Consider the following 26903-nt stretch of genomic DNA (forward strand, 5'->3'; position numbering starts at 1 on the left):
AAAAAAAAAAAAAAAAAAATTATTCTTTTTTTACAGATCACGTGACTTAGGACGTGATCCTGGTCTAGCTGACCACGGCCTGCTTGAGCATCATCATACCCGGCGGGACGAACACCCAGGACAAAGCGTTGCATCCTTCTTCTACTGCCCTGTTATCATGGTCATTCTCATCATCACCACCCTTTTGCTTCAAAACCCTTTGCTTAGCCTCCAGCCCAAACGAAGGAAGGAGTAAAGGGTCAAATAGAGGTGTCTTGCCCAGCCCCAGCCCTGGAGCCATGTTATGACGGACCACAGCTTCCACCCCCGTATGCCCTGCAGACATGGAGAGATCAAGTGGAGAGTGACCCAGAGCCATGAGTGGCCCAGAAAAGGCATGCAAGAGAGCCAGTGCGGCCCCAGGCAACACCAGATGAGCTCTTGCCGAAGCGGGAGGGGTCGAAGGATCCGTGGTTGTGATGGGTGGCTCGGTGCCTGTTGAGACGGAGTGGCCGTGAGCCTTGATGTGCTTACGGAGGGAACTGGGATCTGTGTACCGCTTGGGACAGCCGGCCATCTTGCAGCAGTAGGGTCTGTCCTCGTAGTGTGTGCGCGTGTGCTTAAAACGGTCGCTGGAGTTGGAGTAGCGCTTTCCACAACCCTCGTACGGACACACGTACGGCTTCTCTCCTGAACAGAAAAAGGTGGATGGGGGAGATAGCGAGGTGTCACAACCACCATCATAATGAACGTGTGTATACACAGTGTTGCCTGAAAGTTTGTGAACCCTTTAGAATTTTCTATATTATCTGCATAAATATGAAAACACCATCAGATTTTCACACAAGTCCTGAAAGTAGACCAAGAGAACCCAAATGAACAAATGAGACACACAAAAAATTACACTTGATCATTTATTTATTGAGGAAAATGATCCAATATTACATATCTGTGAGTGGCAAAAGTATGTGAACCTCTAGGATTAGCAGTTAATTTGAAAGTGAAATTAGAGTCTGGTGTTTTCAATCAATGGGATGACGATCACTGGGACAAGAGAGAAGGCTATTGGAAAAATGTTTTGTGGACGAATGAGACCAAAATAGAATTTTTGGTTTAAATGAGAAGGGTTATGTTTGGAGAAAGGAAAACACTGCATTCCAGCATAAGAACCTTATCCTATCTGTGAAACATGGTGGTGGTAGTATCATAGTTTGGGCCTGTTTTGCTGAATCTGGGCCTGGACGGTTTGCCATCACTGATGGAACGATGAATCCTGAATTACACCAGTGAAGTCTACAGGAAAATGTCAGGACATCTGTCCATCATCTGAATCACTAAGAGAAAGTGGGTCATGCAGCAAGACCCTAACCATAAGCACACGAGTCGTTCTACTAAAGAACAGTTAAAGAAGAATAAAGTGAATGTTCTGGAACGGCCGAATCAAAGTCCTGACCTTAATCCAATAGAAATGTTGTGGAAGGACCTGAAGCAAGCAGTTGCATGTGAGGAAACCCACCAACATCCCAGAGTTGAAGCTGTTCTGTACTGAGGAACGGGATAAAACTCCTCCAAGCTGATGTGCAGGACTGATCAACACTTACCCCAAACGTTTATCTGCAGTGATTACTGCACAAGGAGTCACACCACATACTGAAAGCAAAGGTGCACATACTTTTACCACTTACTGTAAATGTAATATCGGATCATTTTCCTCAATAAATAAATGACCAAGTATAATATTTTTGTCTCATTTGTTTAACTGGGTTCTCTTGATCTACTTGTAGGACTTGTGTGAAAATCTGATCTATGTGCAAATACTGTAACACTGCCATTAAATACACTAGCACCACCACAAAGGTGGCATGGGATAATCCTGCGTTCAATTCACCTCGGAAGTTGGAATTGTCTACGTCTGTGCGTTTGAGGTACGAAGCAGGGTCAGAACATGGCTTTCTGTCTAAAGCAAACATTAGTTTATAGCGTAAAACTCCTTTACAAGTGTTAAAAAAAAAAAAAAAAAAAAAAAGGGCTACTTTGTTTATTGTTCCTGTTTACTTTAATCTTGCACCCGGGCAGTTAGTCTCGAGCACTCCTTGAAAATATCAAGCACTCGCTGCCGAAACATGGATAGAAAGAGAAAACCTTAAAACACTCAAATAACAGATTTATTTAAGCAAGTGGTGATGAGGACGGTGAATATATCGTGTGAATATAGTGTGCTCTAGTTGTGTTGAGTGTTTCTGCAATATTTTAAATAATTCTGATGATAAAAGCAGGCTATTAAGTCAAATTAGGTGTCGGGTGAGCATTACATTACATTAATTCACCGTTATGTTTGCTTTCTGTACACAAACATGGGGAGGGAAACCCTTTAGACAACATTCTTTTCATCGTTTTACATTTTAGCTTAACACAAACAATACAAATGAACAGACTGTTTTTTTTTTTGTTTTGTTTTGTTTTTTATTAATGATTCGTTGATTTGAGAAACATGTTGTGTCCGTGGGAATTTTGTGTGTCAAATTGGGGCGGCGTGACTGTAAACTCCCGGGCTGCTTTTTGTTGCTAGTCTGCCCTTGATGTCACATCCTTCCCGAGTTTTAGTTCATCTCAGCTGCCAAAAACTGTTTTGCCGCTTGCATGTGCGTACTTGTGTAATCGCATAAAACTACAAGGATAGATTGTGATAAAAAGATAATCGAGGCGGACGTAAACTGTGGTATGATGTGTGTTGGTCTCACCTGTGTGCGAGCGGGTGTGTATTTTGAGGTTCTCCAGCCGGGAAAAGCTCTTGCTGCAGATGGGACATTGGTGGGGTTTCTCGTTGGTGTGTGTGCGGATGTGTATCAGCATCTTGTACCTACCCAAAAGACACGTGTTATCACCTTGGATGTGCGCACACACGCACGCACGTTCTGTATGGACTTCCTGCAGTCATACAGTCAGGTCCATAAATATTTGGACAGTTAGACAATTTTGCCTCTGTACACCACCACAACAGGATTGAAATGATGCAATCAAGATGGTATTGAAGTGTAGAGTTTCCGCTTTAATTCAAAGGGATTAACAAAAAAAAATACCGTGTGAACCTTTTTTAGTAATTACAGCCATTTTTTTTTTTTTTACTCAAACAGAGGCTGTCCATTTTCGCAGGCTCAAAAGTAATTAGACAACCGTCTGATAAGCTGTTTCATTTCCAGGTGTGGCTTGTTTCATCGTTATTTCCTCGTTAAAAAGTTTGGAGTTGATTCTAAGCATTGAATTTGCATTTGGTAGCTTTTCATGGGGAATACTCAATATGCGGTCCAAATTGGTGTTGATGCAAGCGAAGGAGGCCATCGTTAGGCTGAAAAAAACTAAATGGATCTATCAGAGAGATAGCAGAAACTTTTAAGAGTGACTAAATCAACAAATTGGGACATTCTTTAAAAAGAAAGAAAGAAAAAAGAGAAGTGCAATGGCGAGCTCAGCAACACTAAAAGGCCTGGAAGATCACAGAAGACAACTAAAGTGGATGAATGTGGATTTCAATTCCTTGTCGCTGGAAAAAACCCTTCACGGCATCTAGTCAAGTCGAGAACGCTCTGAAGGAGAGTAGCGCATCTTTGTCCACGTTTACAATCAAGAGACACCTTCATGAATGTAAATACCGACAATTTGCCTCAAGATGCAAACCACTGGTAACACTCAAGAACAGAAAGGCCAAATTAGACTTACAAAAAGCCTCTTTTAAAAAATAAAACCTGACCAGTTATGATGCAAGTACCAGAATAATGGGAAGAGACTAGTATGGAGAAGGAAAACAGAAGGGCTCGTGATCCAAAAAGTATACCACATCAACTGTCAAACATGGTGGAGGAAATGTTATGGCATGGGCATGTACGACTGCTAATGGAACTGGGTCACCGGTGTGATGATGTGACCACTGATAGAAGGATGAATTCTGAATCATATAAAGCTATACTTTCTTCTCCGATTCAGTCAAATGCTGCAAAACTGATAGGACGGCACTTCACCGTACAGATGGATAACGACCCAAAACAAAAAAAAGTTCAACGTTCTTAAATGTCCGATGACCTCAGACCAATTGAACATGCTTTTTGAAGACAAAACTCAAGGCAGAAAGACCCACAAACAAGCCGCAGTAAAGGGCTGGCAAAGCATTTCAAGGGAGGAAACTCCAGCATTTGGTCCAAATGTCCATGGTTTTCAGGACAACTTGAGCAGTCTGACTGCACAGGATCTGCATCCGAGCATTAATAAATAATATTCATGATTGATTGTCCAATTACTTTTGAGCCTGTGAAAATGGACGGACTCCGAATAAAGTCATCGTAGTGGTGTACAGAGGCAGAATGATGAAAAGCGTGTCGCTGTCCAAATACTTATGGACCTGACTGTATATCAAAGAGACAAACATATGTTGGAAAACAAATTTCAAACATCATTATTAGTCCTGGATAATATACTTCTATCATTTTTGTTGTTGTTGCTTTAGTCTTTGTTTAAATGCATATAAAATAAGCTTCTATTTTGTGTAGAATAGATTTTCATTTCAGCGAGTTTCACTCATTCTTGGGAAACAGTAAGCTGTTATTATCCGGGAAGCTGGTCTGATTTTGCATAATCTGTGATGTTAGGTCGACGTGTTTTAAGACGTCCCAGAGAAACAAAACCGCTTTTTGAGCAGCATCAACAGACGTCTCTGTGATTTATCAAGCAGGTATATCCTGTCTACACCCGGAATTTAAAGCTGCTTTGTGACGACGTCCATGTTAAAAGCGCTATACAAATAAAACTGGACTGAATTGAACACTGCACTGGGAAACTATGCTTGTACATGCCTACAACACTGTAGTTACTGTATTTATTCCTCTTTGCAGGTATAACTGGAGAATACTGAATTACTTCTATCAACAGCACAATAATGGAAGCTTGAACAACGTGATGAAGCACCCTGTGGGATGTGTAAAGATTGGACATACAGGTGAGGAATAATTATCAGCTTATCTTTCCTTGTGCTTTCAGGAACCGGTGTCAGATTAGCAAAAACCAGTCTGACCTGCAGTTCGAGTCCACGCCCGTCAGCCACACAACGTCGATTATTTACTACAAAAAAAATCTTAGCAGTAAATTGCTTGTCGGATATGCAGAATATTTGACACGCTATTGCTTCTCGAGAACAGGCTGCATTTTAGTGAACTATGACTAAACAAAAAGCATAACATGCTGCTCTTCAAATAGAATAATTGCTGTTCAGAGCACTTTTGGTTGTGGTGGAAAATAATAAATAAACTACAGGGACATAAGTCACGATATTTTGCATCAAGCTGCATTTCAACGCCTCATTGTTGTTAAGATTCCTGTATGAGCACACTCCCGAGTGGTTTATTTCCTCCTTAGTTACGACATGTTTAAAAATGAATACAGAGAGCACCTAAACTTTAAGCATTTTAAAGGATTTTATTTGTGTTGTAGATGTATTTTATTCTGCTAGGTAATATTAGTTAGCGTGCAGGGCCGGTCAATCTGTCAGGTGTCACAGGCAGCTGTTAGGGCATCACCGTATTTGGTGTACAACCACGAAATAACAGTACTAAGTGGAGATTGCTGTTCATCGTGTCTTTTTGCTTGGTTTGTCAGTTCTCCCTGTGCTACCGTAAGTAAGCAGAGGTGCATGTGCAACGTGGAGCAGCAGGACACTCCTCACTGGTGGTTTTTTACATATTTATTTTTAAATGTAAATAAAAAGTACATCATACTAATTAGTCATCACCGTTGGTGTGACTGAAGTGTGTGTGTGTGTGTGTGTGTGTTTGTCAATGATGATGGTTTAGGTTTTTTACAGCATTATGGACGATAATGATCGTGGTATAATTTTTATGCTCACGCTGCTGACGTATTACCACCAGTAGCAATCAGGAAGGTTAGTTGAGGTGCAAAATGAAGCGACAAAAACCACCGGGAGCTCAATTTTGGAAGAAAAAAAGAAGAGGGAAAGCGTGAACCCCTCCCGCCCCCCCTTGTAAGCTTATTACATTTTCTATATCATTTGGCGTTTTTGTGGTGTTAAATTGGGCTGTTTAGATAATGGATTTACAATGAAGACTGGGATTGGTTGACTTCCGTCCAACTCTTCAAAACGCTGATGGTTAAGCACATCACGGACTATCTATAACCGCAATTCAGTTCAATTTGTATAGCTATTTTAACGATGGACGTTGTCTCAAAGCAGCTTTACAGAAACATATAAACACAGGATAGAGATTTTAAGTGTGTGAATTTATCCCTGTTTAGCAAACCGGTGGCGAAACTTCCTAAGATGTTAAGAGGAAGAAACTTTAAGGGGAACCTGTTAAGGGTAACGGTGGATAGTGTGACAGTAAAGGGAAGTTCGTTATGGTTTTTATATCAAGTCTGTTTTGTTGAACTAGTTCACTGTTCAGCTGATAAACTGGAAAAACGAGTACATCTGTCTCAGATCCACAGATGCCAGCTTCAACAGTAATGAGTGTAGAATTAATTATTTAATTAACTGGGAGTCGTCGAGGACAAATCTCACCTACGGCACCAAATGGGTTAGGACCGGCACTCTTGGTACCAATTTTAAACACTTTGAGATGCACTGTAAACGTCTGAAAGTGATAGTCTGTCACCTGGCGTTGAAGCCGCGGCCCTTGCGCGCGCACCCCTCCCAGTGGCAGCAGTAGCCTGAGCTCCTTTCTGGCTTTACGTGGGACTCGGTCACGTGATCCACCAGATCCTGCAGGCACTCGAACAGCAGGTGGCACTACAGAGCCATGCACAAAGGGGAAAAAATTGGAGGGCAGTGTGTTAAAACTGACACCAGGGATCACTGGAACCTTGTTTTATCGCTGATTTAGAGGAAATTTAAATAAAAAAAATTATGATTGTGTAATGAGCAGTATCATCACTACAGGTATAAAATAGAACCCAGAGTAACCCAAGGTAACTTGTTCTAGGCTGTGTTGGATAATGTTACTCATAGGGATGTGTCCTTAGATGGCATGTTTGTTGGTTGTGTTTTTTTTTTATTTTGAACAAATCTGCGAGTAGCCTGTTTATTTTTGCCCACAGAATACCGGTATCAAGTGGTTAATTCAGGCTCTACTACTCCTTAGTTCTCGGAGCAATCGGCTTGCTCACCCGTAGCCAGCGGCAGGCGAGCTGTTCCTCCGCTGGTTCAGGAGAACTCCGTCTGTCCCGGCGCTGAGCAGTCAGTATAGAGCTGGGTGGGAGGAGGCTGCCCCCTGCCCCAATAGGTAGGAAAAACTGGAAACCTGGAGGACGTGGAGGAGGAGAAGCCTCACCTTCTAGGTAACCGATAGTCTCTGAATCCTGTGTGTGAGAGACAAGTTGGTGTCTTTAATATATTATATATTATATTATTATTATTATTATTATTATTATTATTATTATATACGTATATGTACACACACACGTACAGGTGTATGTCGTGGAAAAGCATAAAGTGAAATATTTTGAGCCTTTTTTTGTTTTAATCTCGATGATTACGGCTCACGGAAATCAAAAATCCAGTATCTCAAAATATTCGAATAAGGACTTTATAATGGAGAAATGTCAACCTGAGAAGGTCTCTAATCAGCTGATTAACTCAAAACACCTGCAGAGGTTTCCTGAGGCTTTAATCTCTCAGACTGGGTCAGTACACACACACAATCACGGGGAAGATGGAAGTAGATGCTGCGTTTCATTTAGAAATCAAGGTCCCAGAGTCTGGAGGAAGAGTGGAGAGGAACAGAACCCAAGCTGCTTGAAGTCCAGTGTGAAGTTTCCACAGTCAGTGATGATTTGAGGTGCCATGTCATGTGCTGGTGTTGGTCCAGTGTGTTTTCTCAAGTCGAGAGTCGATGCAGCGTCTACCAGGAGATTTTAGATCACTTCATGCTTCTGTCTCCTGACGAGCTTTATGGAGATGCTGATTTCCTTTTCTAGCAGGACTCGGCACCTGCCCACAGTGCCAAAACTTCTAGTAACTGCTTTACTGACCATGGTATTACTGTGCTCGATCGACCAGCCGACTCGCCTGACCCGAACCCCATAGAGAATCTACGAGAGACACCAGACCCGACAATACGGACGAGCTGAAGACCGCTATCAAAGCAACCTGGACTTCCAGAACACCTCAGCAGTGCCACAGGCTGATCGCCTCCATGCCACGCCGCACTGATGCAGTCATTCATGTGAAAGGATTAAAACCCCGACTGAGTATCAGTGCATAAATTAACATTACATAAATTACTACACAAGGTCAACATTTCTGTATGATAAACTCTTTATTCGAATATTTTGAGATACTGGATTTATGATTTCCGTGAGCCGTAATCATCGAGATTAAAACAAAAAAAAGGCTTGAAATGTTTCACTTTATGCGTAACGACTCTAGAATATATGGAAGTTCCACTTTTTGAATTAAATTACAGAGAAAAAAATGTTTACTTTTCCATGATATTCAAATTTTTTGAGATGCACCTGTATATACAGTCATGGCAAAAAATATGGGCACCCCTGCATTTGGAGTTATATAATCTACACACATTGTACATACTATATATATGTATACGATACACACACAACACGAGTTTGCATGTCTTATGGGAAGACATAGGCAAGTTTATTGTAGGTGTAATCTGGCAAAAAGACAACAATACAAAACTTAAATAATGAATAGTAAGTAGTTTAATTCTGCCATTAATCTCTCAGCCCACATACATAAAGACCCGGCAACATTAAAAACTGAGAGGATCCAAAAAAAAAAAAAATGCTCAGAGGATATGAAAGAGCCCAGAAGCAATTATGAATGCAAAAAGAATCATGGTGGTGTTAGCACCATGTTGTGGGGATTCTTTTCATCAGCAGGTTAACTGGTTAACATTGAGGGCAAGACGGAGAGAACCGAATGCAGAGAAATCCTAGAAGAAAACCCCGTTCTGGTCTGCAAGAGACTTGAGAGCGTGGCAGAGGTTCACCTTTTAACAGCTCAAATCCAAGAACCTGAGTATGTTCGAAAAGCCCTGGCTTCAATCTGATTTGAGAATCTCAAGACTTAAACTGCTGTTCGCCAGTGGTTTCCATCCAGTCCGACACAACTAGAGTAATTTTGCGAAGAAGAATGGGCGTAATATCAGGATCCAGATGTGCAACGCTGACTGAGACAAAATCCAGAATACTTGTGGTGGTAATTGCAAAGTATTGACCCGAGGGGGTGAACATTTAAGCAACCAACAAAATGTCTGCTTTTTGACACCTTCAAATGTTATGGTGTATAAATCAAATAGTAACAATCCCAAAAAATTTCATTTCAATTTTCCACGCAACAAAATGTGTAAAATAATAATAATTCAAAGGAGGTGTATTTTAGATATTTAGATAAGACTTTCCAGAATAACAGATTTTTCAAGAGGAATACACTTCTTCAGCAGCACGAACAAATTTGAAGTAGTATCCTTGGTGATTAGCTTTTTTTTTTATTATTCTTTTTTTTTATTTATAGATATTACGTATTTTATTATTCCTGCTTTGCTAAAATTTCATCTTCATCCGTCATCTTCTCTGTCTTGCAGTTTTCAAACAGGAAATTGCAACATGCAGAAATGCCTTGTGGGTAAGTTCTCTCACTGAAATCTACACTGATGATTCAATCCCCCAGGCATCCAAGAAACTAACCAATCTAACAAACTTGCCTTCAGCTAAGTATGGGATCTGTCTAGGACACTTCAATGGGCATTCGAGAACAAATTAAGGAGAACGTGTTCGAACCAATATTGGAACGCAGCCCAGAAGCGAGTGTGTATAATTTCCCTCTTGTCTGGGATGGGTGTGTGTTAAAGCTCACCCTGGCCTGAGGGGGCGACAGGGGACCACAGCTGGAAGAGGAGTGTTGAGGAGAGGGAGGAGACGAGGAACACGCACTGAGGTCTGGCTTCGAGGATGTGGGAGAGTCTGCGATATCTGCGAACACACAAAGCAGGAATGTATGTATTACATAAATTACTGTTTTAAATCCTATTTGAATTTTAATGAGATTTACATGTTCCAAGGTGGGAAAAAAAAACGACATTTGAATGTTTAAGATCATATTTCTACTCTATTCAAATACATCTTGAATTCAAATACATCTTGCCTAAGTCTAAGCAAAGGGCTCTGAATAAATTTAACAATTGTATGGCTTATTTTACCATTTCCTGTATAAAATTATATACTTAAAAAAAATAAAAATAAAAAAAATTACCCAGTATGAATCCTACACTTGATATTAAGTAATTGTAAGTAGTTTAGAATTTCAAGCAGGCACTTGATAGAAAAATAAACAGTACTGATTGTACCATGAAAATGCCCTGTACTTTTTAAGTGAGATAAATATTCATATTTATTAACTGTTAATAAATATTAAAGTAAATATACATCCAAACGGAACCAAAAAGGAACACTCCAAATAACAAACAAAAATGGAGATGTCCAAAATGAATAAAAAAAAACACTTTAAATAACACAACAACATTTTATCATATTTATTTCACCTCTAGAGGCCGCTCTAGTACTTTATATTGACAGAGGACCCTTCTCAGCCGCTCCAACAACCGGGGAAAACTGTGGAATTTTTTTTTCTGATAACCGATAGTTCTAGCGATCGGTTATCGGTGCCGATTGATCAGCAAAACCGATCAATCGGTCGACCTCTAGTGCATGAACGTAAATATTTGTAGTTTCACTCATTTGCCAGTCTGTTATTGGAGAACGGTTTTGAATATCAATATTCCTTTGAAGACTTTTGTTCAGATGGGTCTTAATATGATGTGAGCCAAATGTGGTGAAGATTGGACAAAATTTGGCGGAGGAGTAGCAAAAATGGCAGTTAGATGTAAGCATTTTTAGGCATGTTATTGTTACTTTTGACCAGTAGGTAGTGCTGGCACAAAATTTGTTGCATAGCCTCATCAGGGTCCTGAAATGCCTACCAAGGTTTTGTCAGTTCTGAAAAGCAGCCACACTTCCTGTTTGGTGGCTTCGTTGGACGATACGGGCAAACCGTTCTGAATATTCAAAATTCTGTTGATAACTTTTCTGAGGCTTACGCCGGCGATGACGTGCGAAAAACCTGGTGATGATTGGGCAACATTTGTAGGAGGAGCAACAAAAAAAAAAAAAAACGTTTTTGACAAAATCCAAGATGGCGGAAAATCTAACTAGGCCTCATAGGGTGGGTCGAACTCATCTCAAACCAGGGAATCTAGGGATGTCTTTTACATTTTGGACATACGGTTCAAAAGGTATGACCGTGAATGTACTTCCAAATTAGGCCCCACTTCGATTGGCCCGATGGTGGCGCTAGATGCTCTCTGATCAGTGTACCAAATATCACAACTTTTTACCAGACAGTTAGAAGAAAAGAAGAAGAAGGAAAGGTAGAATAACAATAGGGTTTCAGTGCACTTTCGGTGCTTGGCCCCCTGACTTTGGAATGCCAGATGGGTGTGTACTCAGTTATAATATAGTGCTACTGGTATGTTAATTATAAACTCGCTTATATTTAAATCCATTCAGATTTTATCCGAGTACATTTTAACAGCCCTTAAACTGTGTGTGTTTCTGTGCTGACCCGTATCGGAGCTGCGTGTCGGGCGTGGTACCCTGGTTCGGGTGAATCGGAGCGGGGCGCAGATGGACGTTCTGTGTGTTCTGTCCCGGCTCGAGGAGGAGACCTTCAGGTCCAGCGGCTCGTCTAAGGAGAGCATGGCGTGCCTGTGGCAAAAAAAAAAAAAAGAAAGTAAGAGAAGATTCTAAATGTTTTTGTAAGAACGTCTCTCTCTCTCTCTCTCACTCACTCACACACACACACACACACACGCGCGCATGCATAATGCCCCTCCCTCATTTAAAGGCTGCACGCACACAGCTGGAAAAAGACGTACTAAATTTACTTCAGGCGACTGTAAGTGATTTACATTTCTTTCTGCTAGACGAGTACCAGCTACACACACACACACACACACACACACACACACACACACAATTACATCCTCCATCACGCATGCTGACGAGGTACAGTTGTCTCGGCATCTGGCCTATATCCACAGACAGCACCACCGTATGTGTGTGTGTGTGTGTGTGTGTGTGTGTGTGTATGTATAAAACAGGTCACTAAGTGCACTATCCACACTACACACTCGTACAGTTTTGCTTTGCAGGGTTTTTATACTGTTTTGCTTCCAGTCAGTGGCACTGCTAGAAGATTTAGTTCCCAACGGTATCACATGACTTAACCATTAAGCAACACACACACACACACACACACACACACATCACTGAGGCTTTCTCCCTCTCCAAGGAAACTCCCCTCAGTTTAGGAACGCAGACGTTCACGGTCTTGCTGACCACTCCCTGGAAACACACTCTCTCACTCCTCTCACATTTTCTCCTCTTTCTTTCTTCTCTATACCCACCAGAAACACACACACACACACACACACACACACACACACACACACACTCACACAGAGTCTCTCTCCTCCCTGCACTTTTCTTCTCCTCCCTCGTCATTCCTCTGTGTTTTCGACAGTTACTTTTCCCCTCCTTTACTTTGCCTCCCTGCTTTCCTACACGCCAGTTCACTCTCTCGCTCTCTCTCTCTCTCTCTCTCTCTCACTCACACACACACACACACACACAAAGTAACTGATTCTTTAGTGCTCACTGCTCCCTCACAGAGTCTCAGTCCTAAACATAATACAACTTTGACTACTGATGAAAACGAAATGATATTAAAGTGCTGTAATATGATGTATTTTTTTCATAGGAAAAAGAAATGTTTGCGTTGTGCACGCATCTCTCCGTAGCGCTACGTGTGTTTCTGAATCCTGCGTCCTCCACCCCGGTGATTTCTTTAACCCAGCTTGTGAAAAGCAGCACGCTTAGGAGAAGCGTGATGGGTTTGTTGTTGTTGGTTTTTTTTTTTTTAACCCCTGTCGCCTGTCACTCTTCCTCTTCTCTCCTCCATGCTGACCTTGTCTCACTCACTTTTCTCCTACACCGTCCCTCTACATCTCTCATTCCACTACCATCATTCTTTCTCAATCTTTACCCTCCTCTACACCACTGTTCTCTCTTTCATCCCTCTCCTCTGCATATTCCTTCCTTCCCTCCCTCCCTCCCTCCTCTACTTCATCATCGCACGCCAGTTTCTTGCACCAGTAAAATCATTCAACTGTTCTTTTTCCTTCACCGTCTGCCTTTTCTGTCTCCGACTCGACCTCTCTTTCCTCGCTTCATGTCATCTTTCTTTTTGTGGAGCCACCCGTTCGCTCCGGACCCTTCTAGTTTCTTTCTTTCGGCCTTTTTCACCTTTCACCTCTGGCTCTCTGTCTCTATAATGATTTTACTTTTCGATTCCCTTTCTCTCTCGCACTGCTGAGGTTTTGTAAATGTTTATCTTTTCTACTTGTGAAGTCTCATATTTAACATTCTCCTGTTTTCTCCCTCCCTCCCTCGGTCTCTTTTACCGGCAGTGACTCCTTCCTTCCAAATCTCTGATGCACTGCCCATATTCAGTCCACACACACACACATGCACGCGCACACACAAATGGTCTGTAAGCCACATGCAATCCAAGTGTCTCCTATTATAAAGGAGTGGCTCGCTCACGCAAATATCCACACACACACACACACACTTATGCATAACAGGATGAGGTCTGAGCACAAAGCAGAGCTGACTAATGAGCCGCTGATGAGAGAGACACGACAGCTTCCAAAAAAGAGATGAAAATTCACCCCTCCTTCCTTCGGTTTCGCCTGTGGTTTTAATTTTCAGTCCAAACTCAGATGTTTCTCTCTGGAAGGACCAGACATTGTTCCAATCCATGTGGCGGTGAAGCTTTATGAAAGCACGATCTAGCCTAAATATCGCAATCCGTTACATCGCATGTAGTTTTCTCAATGTATCCTCACGGGCATTGTTAGTACACTGACTTCAGTATATCGGAGTTGAAATTAAATAATGCGTACGCCCTCAAAGTGCTGCTCAGAGGCTCCACGACGAGGTGTGTGCTATTCCCCTCACTGTTTCACTTTTTCCAAGTAAGCAGATCGAGTTGACGGTCTAGAATCGACTTCAAGTGTGGCATTTGCATCTGGAATCTGTTAACTCACAATATAAAGTCCAAAGAGCTGTCACTGCCAGTCAGTAGACTGAAAAGAAAGAAGAAAAAAAAAACCCCAATCCCATCGGAGAGATCACAACAATGTTAGCTGTGGCTGAATCAACCAGTTGGTATGTTTCTTAAAAAGAAAAATACGCTAATGAGCTCAGGAACACCAAAAGGCCTGGAAGACCATGGAAAACAACTGTGGATGGCAAGAATTCTTTCCCTGGTGAAGCGAAGAAAAACCCCTGGGTAGAACAAGAACGCGCTTCAGGAGGGAGGCGTATCTGTGGCAAAGCCAGCAATCAAGAGAAGACTTCACCAGAGGGTTTACCACAAGATGTAAACCTGTAAAGCCTCAAAAACAGGAAGACTAGATAAGAGTTTGCCAAAAACTTGACAGATGAGACAGTGATTAGCTTGGACCAGAATGATGGGAAGAGAAGCGTATGGAGAAAGGAAGGAACTGCTGATGATTCAAAGCATACCATCTCATCTTCTGGTGTGGGCGTGTATGGCTGCCCATGGAACTGGTTCCCTTGTATTTATTGTATTTACTGAGTGTGACTGCTGACAAAAGCAAAGGGATGAATTCTGAAGTGTATAGAGATATATAATCTGTTCATATTCAGCTTCAAAACTCATTGGACGGCACTTCACACTGAAGGTGGACATTGATCAGAAACAAACCAGAAAGCAACCCAAGACTTTTTTTTTTTTTTTTTTAAGGCAGTGGTCACCAACCCTCTTCCTTGGGGTCTACCTTCCTGGAGGTTCAATCTCCAAACAAAACCCATACACCTGTTTTAGTTGAACAAGAACATCGTAAGGCAATGATTGGATGGTCAGGTGGGCATGATTATGGCTGGAGCTAAAGTCTTCAGGAAGGTCGATCTCCAGGAACAGGGTTGGTGACCACTGTTTTAAGGTAAAGAAGTGGAAAGTTGGGGGGAGGGGGCTTAGTGGTTTGCACATTTGCCTCACAACTCCAGGGTTAGGGGTTCACCCTGTGTGTGCAGAGCTTACATGCTCTCCCTTCAGAGATTTCCTTCCTACTCACTTCGGGGGTTTTCTCCTCACCTCCAAGTCCAAAGACGTGTTGTAGGCTGATTGGCGTTTCCAAATTGTCCATAGTGTGTAAATGTGTGCGCAATTGTGCCCTGCGTTGGGTTGGTGCCCTGTCCAGGGTGTCCCGCGCCTTGTGCCCCGAGTTCTTTGAGATAGGCTCCAGGCTCCTCGTGAGGATAAGCGATATGGAGAATGGATGGAAGTGGAAGGTTCTGCGATGGCCAATCAATCACCTGAGCCGAATCCATTTGAACTCCATTTCACCTGCTGAAAGCAAAACGCCTCAAGAAAAAGCAGGAACTGTGCAGTAAAGACCTGGCAGAGCACCACCAGTGAAGAAACCCAGTGTCTGGTGAGGTATATAGGTTCCAGTCTTCAAGCAGTCATTAACCCACAATTACTTTTGGTCCCTTAAAGCTGAAAGTCTAAAGCTGAGATAATAACTTTCACAATGTCCAGAAAAGTGTCTGAGTACTTATTTCCTCTCACCGTTCATATCTGCTGGGCCTCTACGAATAAAAAAAAAAAAAAAAAAAAAGTACTATCTCAGACATGATATTCTGCTTGTCCCTGGTCCTTGGGCTACTGACTTGTCCACCGCTGTGAGGCTCCCTGGCAGGAGCGAGACTATAAAAGGATTTCGATTTGGAAAAGACATTTAAGTGAATGGAAAGTAATGAAAGCCGAACTGAAAACGAAGGAATCGTACCGTATCAGGACCAAGTATTGCTGAGAAGCCGGGTAGCTTGTTCAAATTTTTTTTTTTTTTTTTTTTTTTAAACAATCTTGCTTCTTCAGTGTCTATATTTTTTTAATATATATATATATTTTCTCCACGTCTGTTCTCCAAATCTGAACACACACACATTTATATACATTCCTCAGTGTGCAACGGATTGACTCAATTTGTTTTCAATGTGCTTTTGTGTGTGGAACAGAAATGCAGGGAAATGCGCCAAGCTCATAAACAATAACAAAAACCAGCTGCAGGCCTGACATGCCGAGAGAAAGTAAGTAAGTGTGTGTGTGTGTGTGTGTGTGTGTGTTTGGTGTTGCCTTTACTTCAAGAGGTAAAATAATATAGCCGTAGGTGATCCAGAAATCCTCTGTCATCACACTCTATGTCCTTCTGCCCTGAGAAGGTCTTCACTTGACACTTTTCTCTCTGCCCCTCTCTCTCTCTCTCTCTCTCTCTCTCTCTCTCTCTCTCTCTCTCTCTCTTTCTCACTCAGGTTATATTTTCCATCCCCTTTCTTCCCCCTTACACAGAGGGGGAAAGGAATTCTCTGCATGTTTGTTTTGGAAATACATCACCCTGCAGGGACCGCAACGTGAAAGTGTGTGCGAGAGAGAGACACACAGAGAGAGAGAGAGACACACACACACACACACACAGGAGCTGAGGTGGTTTGATTTCTCACAAGTAAAGAATGTCTTTCTGTGATGCTTTACCAAACCATTAAACCTGATGACCTTCCTAACGTTACTGACTGAGTTGTCACACACACACACCCACGCACTCTTACGGTCATATAGGCATGTCAAACATCTCTCCGTCGCCTCTCTTTCCCCTTCCCCGGCTGCTGTTTTGCACACGCTAGCTTCGCTCTTACACTCAGTTGCATCATTACCGCTTTGCAGTTCTGGCTTATTTTCAGGCCAAGACATGTTGCTAAGGAACCAGCTCTGTCCTGGCGACTGGAAAAACTAAGCTACTATCAAATCGCATACTCCCGTACTAAATAGGACGTCAAAACGGGACGCCACCTTACTACATACTATCGTATTAAATGGTATGTCGAAAAGTACATTTCCTGCATATTACCAAGCTCAGTGAATAGCATCGTATAGTACGAGATGTCATACTACCATAGAGTACTTTTTCACACCACTACACTATAGTGTGCTTATGAGAGTATTTCATTTCTTTGCAGATTCCCATACTAAACTGTTACTCGGTCTACACATCCTAAATAGTATGCTACAGTAGCAGGCTACCTCCTCAAACAATACGTAAGATATTACAGGACATAAATGGTCAAAGTATGTCAAAATGATACTCCCTCTCCAATTCTTCTGTGCTAAATAGAATGTCTGCTCAATACACGCTACCATACTAACCGCTATGCTCATACTGGTGTACTAAGAGTATTCCACCTCACCTCACACTAGCAATGTACACAGCATGTCAAAACAGATGGCTATCCCTGCTGAATAAATCAACAACTACTGAAACCATCAGAGAATTTTTAATGGTTATAATGGGAATTGTTTTGGTTTTAATGGAAACTGTAATGGTACGGCCTTTACAATTTGTTGCCTTCTATCAGTGCCATGTCATGTCCAGTTGATACCATTGACCACTGAATGGTAATGGTTTTAATGGTTTGTAATTGTACTTGTAGTGCACGGCATTAGGATTTTTGTGATGGTTTCTATTGGGGTTTTTTTTTCCAGCAAGAATGTCGTCGTACCCCCATAGGTAGTGCGTAGTACATAAATACTATATAGTATGCCGTCCGGCATAAGGACTGTAGTACACCACCATGAGAAATTCAAGAGATGGCGTACCATTCAGACGTACTGTTAAAGTCGCCATGCCATGCCGTAAGAGTCGTGATTTGGTTTCGTATCACAGCAGGCTGAAGTGCTTGACTGATTTCCACAACAGCCAATAGCATTCGAGATACTCCATACCCCCTAATCCAGCGGTCCTGTTCCTGGAGATCTACCTTCCTGAAGACTTTAGCTCCATCGTAATCGTGCCCATCTGACCATTTAGGCACCGCCTTAAGAAGTTCTTGATCTGCTAAAACAGGTGTGTTAGATTTTGGTTGGAGAAACCTGCAGGAAGGTGGATCTCCAGGAACAGGGTTGGTGACAACTGCCCTAAACACACCTGATATTAGCTTAGTCTATCCATCCATTTTGGGTGTGTGAATGTGTGAGTGATTGTGCCCTGCGATGGATTGGCACCCTGTCCAGGGTGTACCCCGCCTTGTGCCCGATGCTCCCTGGGATAGGCTCCAGGTTTCCCCATGACCCTAAAAAGGATTAAGCGGTATAGAAGATGGATGGATGGAGATATCCATCCATTTTCTATACCGCTTATCCTACAGGGGAACCTGGAGCCCATCCCAGGGAGCGTCGGGCACAAGGCAGGGTACACCCTCTGGACAGTGTGCCAATTCATCACATACCCATTCATACCCTATGGACACTTTGGACATGCCAATCAGCCTACCATGCATGTCTTTGGACTGGGGGAGGAAACCAGAGTACCGAGTGGAAACCCAGAGGGGAACATGCAAGCTCCGCACATGCAGGGAAGCGGGAATCGAACCCCCAACCCTGGAGGTGTGAGGCGAACGTGCTAAGCACTAAGCCACCGTGCGCCCCGATATTAGCTTAGTGACCTAGCTAAATATGTAGAACAGAGAAGAGTTTCTGCAGAGGACTTTTCATCTTTTCACCGTCATATTATACCGTACACTTTTGAGCCGAAGGCAACGTCAATGCCACTTCGGTAACCAAGAGCTGTTAGGTCGTCACCCGGAGACAGTCATTTGAGTGGTACTGTAAATAAAATGACATTATTTACTCTTAATGATGTGGAAACCGCTATGCCGTTTAAAGACGGAACTACGTTCTCGTTCAGTCTGAGATAACGACATTCCGGTATTGAAAAGCCCGGTACCAAAGTTGCTAAGGACGCATCGACACCATCTGAGACGTTCCGCAATCTTTGAAATGGATAATCTCCAACCAGCAAGGGATATCTAGTAAAGAGAATAGTACTGACCAGGAAGAAGAAGAAAAAAACAAAACGTCCAAACTAGCCATTATTTGCTGTTAACTGTAGAGCAAGACACACCCCCAGGGGGTGTGACAAATCTTCTAGAGAGCATTTAACTGGATGAAGACAAGACTAGTACAAGATGACTTATCAAATTAAAATATATACACATGATGTATATCACAAATATAAATACAATTTAGCTTGTTCTCTGAGAATATCTCCAAAACTTTTTTCTTTTTCTTTTTTTCCCTTAAATGTGCTAAGGTGGTAGTGTAAAGTGTGCTAAAAACACCGGTTTTGATTTGAGGGACACTTTAAGTACTGTGTGAATGTGGGACGTTAGCTTGTAGCTAACATCTTATGCACGCGCACCGCGGTTACAAAGTAAATACGTTTAAATCGAACAGCGACCGTTACACCTGTAGCGTTCTCTCGCGTGACTGTACTGTAGATGCATCATGTCACGCGCACACGCTGGTCCATTGAATATACATACCGACGTACAATATACATGCAGGTATATAAATATAAATATATGGTGTAGTAGCAGCCTGTGTGTGCAGTTATATAGCTAGCAGAGAGCCGCTTGGAGAGGGATTTAGCCTCAATGTCAGACAGCTGGCCAGATGTTTCTGTTCCAAATTTCCGTTATGACTCAAGATGCTTCATGTGAGATTGTAGCCTACCTTTAAGGATTTATTTATTTATTTATTTATTTATTTTACCTTTGTGGATGGATTTAGTCGGTCAGGTCGCTCCGTTTTGGGTTTTTTTTTTTTTTCCTCCAGAGGATTTTGGGGTACTTGATGATGCTGATGATGATGATGATGATAATTCCTTCTGAAAAAAGAAAAAAAAAACTCCAGAGATGAAAGAATAAATCGACGAAGAGCAATAAAAGTGACTGAGCTTCTGTTTTAGCTGTCTAATTTACGCTGTCTGGTCGGACACTTGTAGCCTTCTGGTGAACTTGTCAGATTTGTCTAATTTAAAGTCATAATCAAGTTTCATAAAGAGGAAAAAAACAACAACAGAATTTTGCTTTGTTTTGTAGAATAACAGAGTAGCATCGCTCGTGCACGACGCCTGTCAAGTGTGTATGTGTCTGTTTGTGTGTGTGTGTGTCTCTCTCTCTCTCTCTCGCGGCTGCCGTCTAGCTCTCCTCCCTCCGAGCGCCCTGGACACGTGACCGCTGGAGAAACCACCGGTCCACAATGAACTCGGGCTGAATCCTAAATTTGCCCCCCCCCCCCATTACACCATAAAGTGCACGCGCGGAAACCCTACTGTTTTTAATACCCTAAGTAGTGCGCTTAAACAGGTGATAGGGAGCTATTTGAGATGCAGCCGGCTCAAAGGCGCCGCCTTGCGCCCACGTGCGGCGCAACGCTCTCTCCCTATCACGAGCTCGGTGCCGTACTGCGCATGCTGAATAGCGACTAGCAGTCTACACGGTGGTGTAAAGGTTTGGGACGTAGCCTCAAAGCGCGTCCTTAAATGGTTTTTCTGTTTTTCAGAGGAAATGTGTTTATGATTAATTGATAAAGTATTCTTTTTGCTTTTTGTTTTGTTTTGTTTTTTTAAGTAACGGTTGAAACTTAAATTGTCCCGCGTGAACGCGCGCCACCTGGCGGTTACGGTTCGAAACGCTTTCTAAAGAGATAGCGCGTGAAACCAATCGACCAATCAGAGGCTGTTCTCCGCTGACATCAGGCGGCCAAATATGGTTATAGTTATAATAAAATACATACATATATATATATATATATATATATATATATATATGTATGTGTGTGTGTGTGTGTGTGTGTGTGTGTGTGTGTGTGTGTATATTTCCATTTTGAGTCTGGTTCCTCTCCAAGTTTCTTCATCATGTCGTCTCAGGGAGTTTTTCCTCACCATCGTTGTCTCTGGCTTGCTCATTAGGGATAAAATCTTAATCTCTCTCTATATATAAAATATAATATTTAAATTTCTTCCAGGTTAGCCTTTCATTCTTCCATAAACTGCCGTGACTCCAGTTTAATTTTATTAATTTAAAGGTGCATTAGGCAAGGTTCATCATATTTTGTTATGATTAGGTCTATTGGGTAAATAGGTGGGATTTAATGAAATTTGAATGCATTTTTTTTTATTCATACGGAGGTTGGAGTGAAGTTGAGGCGTCTATAAAATGACTGACAAGAGACCCATGTAATCACAAACGAGCGTTCTGGACCATAATGCAGTTTTCCAAACACCCACGTAATACACTTACCCTTGTGATACCTTTATCATTGCCCTGTGGAGGTTGTTGGTGATGTCACTTACTGTTGTTTTGAGTTTGTTTTTTTTTTTTCTTCACAGCTCTCGGAATTTTTCCATCATCAGCTGTTCTTGTTTTCCTCGGCCAACGCGTTCGGTGTCTGTTGCTCGGTACACCAGTGGTTTCTTTCCTTTTCATGATCATTGTATTGAAATGCCCAATGTTTGTGCAGTGCCTCTGATTGATTGATTCTCCCTCTTTTCTCAGCTTCAAAATGGTTCACTTTTCTCCCATAGACAGCTCTCTGATCTTTATGTTGGTTTATCCTTTTTAACAACAAATGCAGTCTTCACAGGCTGAAGGCTAAAAGCTGAAGGCTAAAACCAAGAGTAGCTGTTCAGAGCTATTTATTGTTTAAACAATTAAATCAACTGAGACACACCTGGGTAACAAGAAACACCTGTCGGTCACGTGTTCCAGTATTTTTGCTCTCCTACAAATTGGGTGGTCTGATGCGAAATGTGCTATGTTCTAAGTCGTTTAACACGTCTACGTATAAAACACCAGGAAAAAAAGAGCTGAAATTCAAAATTCTCTTCTCATATTCATTATTTGATTTCAAACCAAAAGTCTTCAGTCTACAGCAAAAATAATAATAATAATTGGCCTTGCTGTTGCAATAGATTTGGAAGGGACTGTATGCTGAGGCCAAGCATTAAAACCATTACTTAAAATCATGTTCTACATAGTCATAGATACAACACTTTCTTTCAGAATATTTTCTTTATTTGCGCTTGCCTATTCTACACACTTCTCACCATGAATTGATTTTGTATTAAAGAACAGTGGAGTAGAGATTTTACCATTTACATTTCAATCTTATCTACTTATTTTAATGGATAGAACTTCATTATGTACTATATTATAGCTTACTCTATTTACATAACAATGGACTGTTTTTATTTAACAAATTTCTGCAAATTTTTTTTTTCTAGTGTCTACATTTGATCTAAAACTGATAAAACGCCTGGCGGTTACCGTATAACCCCTGAACTCTCAGCATGTTCTTCCTCTGTCCATGTGGGTTTCTTCTGCGTTGTAAGGTTTCCTCCTACTTCAAAATAAATAAATAAATCAATTACGATTGGTGCATAAGCTACTCTAAAGTGCATGTAGGTGTGGATGTGTGTCACAGTGTGCGCATGGAGCCCTGGCATACCATCCAGGGTGGATTCCCTTTCACTCAGTGTTCCCAGGATAGGCTTCGGATTCCACTGACCAGGATAAAATACTTGCTGAAAGTGTTTCTAGTTGAGTTTTGACCACCCACAGTTTTGTGTGTTCATCTCCATTATCAGTGGCTGGTTGAGTTCATGAATCGCCTATCAATCTATTAGTAATCCAAGTGGATTGATAAAACTGGATAAAAAATGTTACTCATGTGATAGAATTTATTATTCCACAGCACTGTTGAATTCTCAGATCTGATCCAATTGGTCAGAAAGTGTTCAATTTTATTTTAAACACTTCATTTTCTATAGAAGACTACAAATAAAAATGTAATGTAAAATGCAGTTCATGTTTACTGCAAAAAATATACTTGCTGATATGACGCAGTTTTCTGTAAGGAAATGTTTGTTTAACATTTATGGAAGGAGTCTCCAGTGTCAGCGCTTTGTAACCATCTGAGGTAAAGTCGTAGCTATAAGATTTCCGCCGCTGGAAAGACTTAAGGATCATCTACATCACAACTTTCCATTAGAATTTTACCTCAGGACCAGGAAGAACCTGCATCCAGAAAACCAGCCTGTTAATGGGATTAGTTTCCTGTATTAGATTTCCTCACTGACATCTCTATCTCTCTTTCACCTTTCTGCTGGCTCTTTGATTGGCCCAAGCAGCTGCTGTCAATCACACCAGCGGTCATATTTGTGCCCCACCCCCCCTTGTTCCATAAATGCCCCATGCCCTTCTGAGCGGGTATATATAGCTTGCTTCAGAGGCTTGTCACCCCTGGCAGTCGAAAATGAAGCTCACGCTGTCCTGCCTGCTCGCCCTGCTGGCCCTCACCGCCGCCGGTAAGAACATGTTCTCTCTATTCACTGAGAGTAGCAGATATCATATATATATAGAAAACTCAGAATAGCATCTATAGGATGAGTATTAAAAATGCTACAGACACTTTCGATTACGTCTTAAATTTAAAGGACAGAAGGGAAACTGTGTCCATGTGACTTTGACTTCTTGGTGGAATGCGCTCGTTCTGATATGTTACGTGAGCGTTTCTGTAGTATATATGGCACATGATTTGCTTTGTAACCGTCGGTAGGTTTTCCACCACTTGAAAGTCTTCCTGCTTTCTCGTTTTTGGTTAACGTGACAAACTGCGTTCTGAGAGGTTTGTGACGGAACGCCTGTCGTTGTTATAGCGTTATAGTAGTAACAGTGGACGCTCCACAACATTAAACATAGCAACCGGTTCCTCCAGGATTTTGCGACTTTGCGATTGTGTAAATTAACGCAAAAGCAAGCAAACACCTCAAGGAGCTTGCGATTTTTGGGCCAAGACGTATTCAGTCAAAACCCTCGCCGTTTCACGTGCATCGAACATGAGTTCAGCTAAAACGTCTCATTTACCAACAAACATCGCTGCGAAAAACAATTACGTGCAATTCCAATTTCACCAAAAATCAAGCGTTCTTGGCCACAACAATCATAACAAAACTCTGCGAAATAATGTACGGACTGAACAATAAGCAATGAAGCATCCAAGGAGTTGTTCTTTAATAAATTACAAATTGTAATTGTTGACAAATTGCTGTAACACTGTATAAGAAGATTAAAACACTTCACAAAGTGCTGTTATTGGAAAATAAAGAAATAAAGGGTGGGAACGGTAATTACGTTTCACACCATGCTCTACAAATATGATGGACAACATGAGACAGGAAATTATGTGCACTGCTAATATCACCCAGTTAGCTAGCCCTATTATTATTATTATTATTATTATTATTATTAACATTTTACTGTTGAAAAACTTACAAAAAGTTGCAACCAACTTCTACAGCTTAATCAGTAGCTTAAAAAAAAAAGAGTACTATTTAGAAAGATAAAAAATGACCACTAAAGAATAAACCACTGAATCTGTCCTTGACAGGGCAAAGGTCACGAACTGATCAGAAATTTGGGAATACAAATAGTTTTTGAAGCGCCCATGTGTAATTATGTCTTGAAGGACCGTTCACGTGTGACTTGCCCTATAACTTATTCTTATGAAGGCTCATGAATGTATCATAAGCTCTCTGGACGAAACATTTTCCAGACAAGCTTGATATGTCGTGTTGAATGTTGTTTTCTTCTGGATGGAGAGCAGCTCGTTTGGGAGTGTAGTGTTGATTGCAGGCGAATGTCAGACGGCTCATGTTCAGCTGAACTTTCCCTCTCACCTGCCAGTTTATACACAAGTACATTGGCATTAGTGCCGTGCTTTTGTATTACATATACTGAATATGTTAAATACACTGATTTAATTTCCTCTGTACCTTATGCATTCGCTTTATATTTCCAGCCAACTGGAGATATTTTCTGTAAAAATTTTCAGTCAGCCATTTCCAGCTCTTTTAGCCAGCTAACTTGTCTTCACCTCAGCAGCTAACAACACTGCTTTCCATTACATGAACTGTGAAAAGAAATGCCATTAAAACGGTCAATAATTGTTAGCAGATTAGTTATTGTTATTAATATATTATAATTATAGTGATTAGTATATTGTTACAGATGCTAGTTGTCTGAGGTGTCCGTGAAACTAACTACAGACAAAGATTTTCTTGTGGTTTCTGTTTTATGATATAATAGTTAGCCTGGTTAGCTTACCCGGCTGCAAAGTTGCTAGCTGGCCAAGTTAAAACTGCGTCATCTGTGTTAGGTAAGTTAGCTAACTAGCTATGGGACTGTCTTTTCACACACAAAATAGTAGTAGGATGTTTTACTTATTTAAAAAAAAAAAAAAGGGGCGGGGGGGTTTATATGGAAGAACAAATAGACCATATATGAACATACTTTCACAACTGTCTTAATTTTAATACTAATCATGTGAAATGCCGGCTTGAATGCTGATTGGCTAATGGTGGGCGATTAGTCATGATTAGAAATCCACTTACAGATGATCACAACACTGCAGTACGCCAAACTTGAGTTTAAATCTTAACTTAACCCCACCCCCTTTGGACATGGATTTGTGGGGGGAAAATAGAGAAAACAAGGATATGTAATTGTGTGAACTGAAACTGTTTCAAAATCGCAGATCCAAATTTTTGGCCACGCCTCTAACCAAGTCTTACATCAACACCAAACTATGCGCTGAAGAAGAAAGTGATTCAATGTAAATATGGTGCTGCGACTGTTTTTAACTCTGTGATATCCTTTTGTGGAGGCGATACGCTTCCCTGTTAGAGTATACCTATTAGCAACTTTAGCTAATGTAGCTCCAGTGCACTCCAGACACCAAACATGTCATGGCTGATTGACTACATTTGGCATAATAATCAGCAACATTAGAGTTGGCTTTAAGATCACAAAGGTCACGCCAAAATGTTAGCATTCTCATTAGAAATATTAAAGAAAATAACGTTCACAAAACCGCGCATGTTTGACCTCTTTATGACCTCTGACCCCTCAGGATGTGAATGTTTTTGCTAAGCTGTAACAGTTAGTCTGTCCTTGGACTTGTGTGGTTTGGTCGCATGTAGCGAAACAGCTTTTTGGGAGAAATGATGACGTAGCATGGCCATCCCTCATTCTCACACTCTCAAACCAACCTCCCCCTGACGCACACACCATCCACCGTCCACCGTCTGTGCAGCTGCCATCACTTCAGCACTGTTTATTTCCGTCCCGACGACCTTGTAGGGACATTCTTTACAGGAACAGTGGCGCTAGAGCTGCTACAGTAGGGGCCTGTTTTAGCACTCGGGGTTTTCCCAATATACACACGTTACTGGTTCTGAATTTTCCAGCCTTTGCTCCAAAATTCGAATGGCACCAGCCCAAGCGTTCGCAACCTTTTTGACTAACGATACCATTTAAAGGGCTTAAATTTCTCTCAACGTCAGTAAAGCCAATTTTACTTCAAAAGCATTGCGGCCCGTCTGCATTGGTGCATGAGATGTTCCTTTCTGTTTATTCTTGCAGTGGTATAGTAAATATAACTTTCAGATATCTGTAAATATTATAAACATACAGTACATTATCTCATTACCACAGTATACCTTCACAAAGTTCTAATTTGTATTAAAAACCATCTGTCGCAGTGAACTAAAACAAAACTGTAAACGGTGCCAGAAGCTGTCGCTAGCTTCCATTAGACACCAGAGAAGACAGCCACCACCTCCATTTTAATCCCACCAAAATGTCAACCTATAAGGCTAATGTAGCTAACAAATGGTTACAACTGCTAGTTAGCATCATGCAGGCGGAATTCCTAACACACAACCTTACTGATGCTGTTTCTCACACCATATGACACTCTGATCCATGCAAATGAACAAAAATGGTGTCGAAGAGCTAAAAGAAAGCATGTCCTTTGAAGCAAGTGTGACGATTTATCTACAAGTGACCATTACCTTAGC

General features: G+C 41.5%; 2 protein-coding genes across 4 annotated transcripts in view; one reads left to right on the plus strand and one right to left on the minus strand.

Moving 5' to 3' along the window:
- On the minus strand, positions 1–20260 carry glis2a (GLIS family zinc finger 2a). The gene is made up of 7 exons (XM_053616452.1): positions 19754–20260; positions 11621–11763; positions 9857–9972; positions 7147–7338; positions 6636–6769; positions 2721–2839; positions 1–669 (listed from the first exon to the last, which is right to left on the minus strand). Exons 2-7 carry the CDS (start codon positions 11754–11756, stop codon positions 65–67), a joined length of 1302 nt encoding a protein of 433 aa, XP_053472427.1. The 5' UTR covers positions 11757–11763; positions 19754–20260; the 3' UTR covers positions 1–64.
- Positions 15413–26903, plus strand: part of wu:fb80c09 (sarcalumenin) — a 22919-nt gene continuing 11428 nt past the window's right edge. The window contains exon 1 of one of the 3 annotated variants that reach the window (XM_053616450.1): positions 15413–16239. In XM_053616450.1, coding sequence (XP_053472425.1) covers positions 16227–16239 — 13 coding nt within the window. In that variant the 5' untranslated portion in view covers positions 15413–16226. Of the gene's footprint in view, positions 16240–23266; positions 23352–26903 lie in introns of those variants that run through there. The other 2 variants (XM_053616449.1, XM_053616451.1) reach the window with 2 other exon arrangements.

This window comes from Ictalurus furcatus, chromosome 27, assembly GCF_023375685.1.
Source record: "Ictalurus furcatus strain D&B chromosome 27, Billie_1.0, whole genome shotgun sequence".
NCBI lineage: Eukaryota > Metazoa > Chordata > Actinopteri > Siluriformes > Ictaluridae > Ictalurus > Ictalurus furcatus.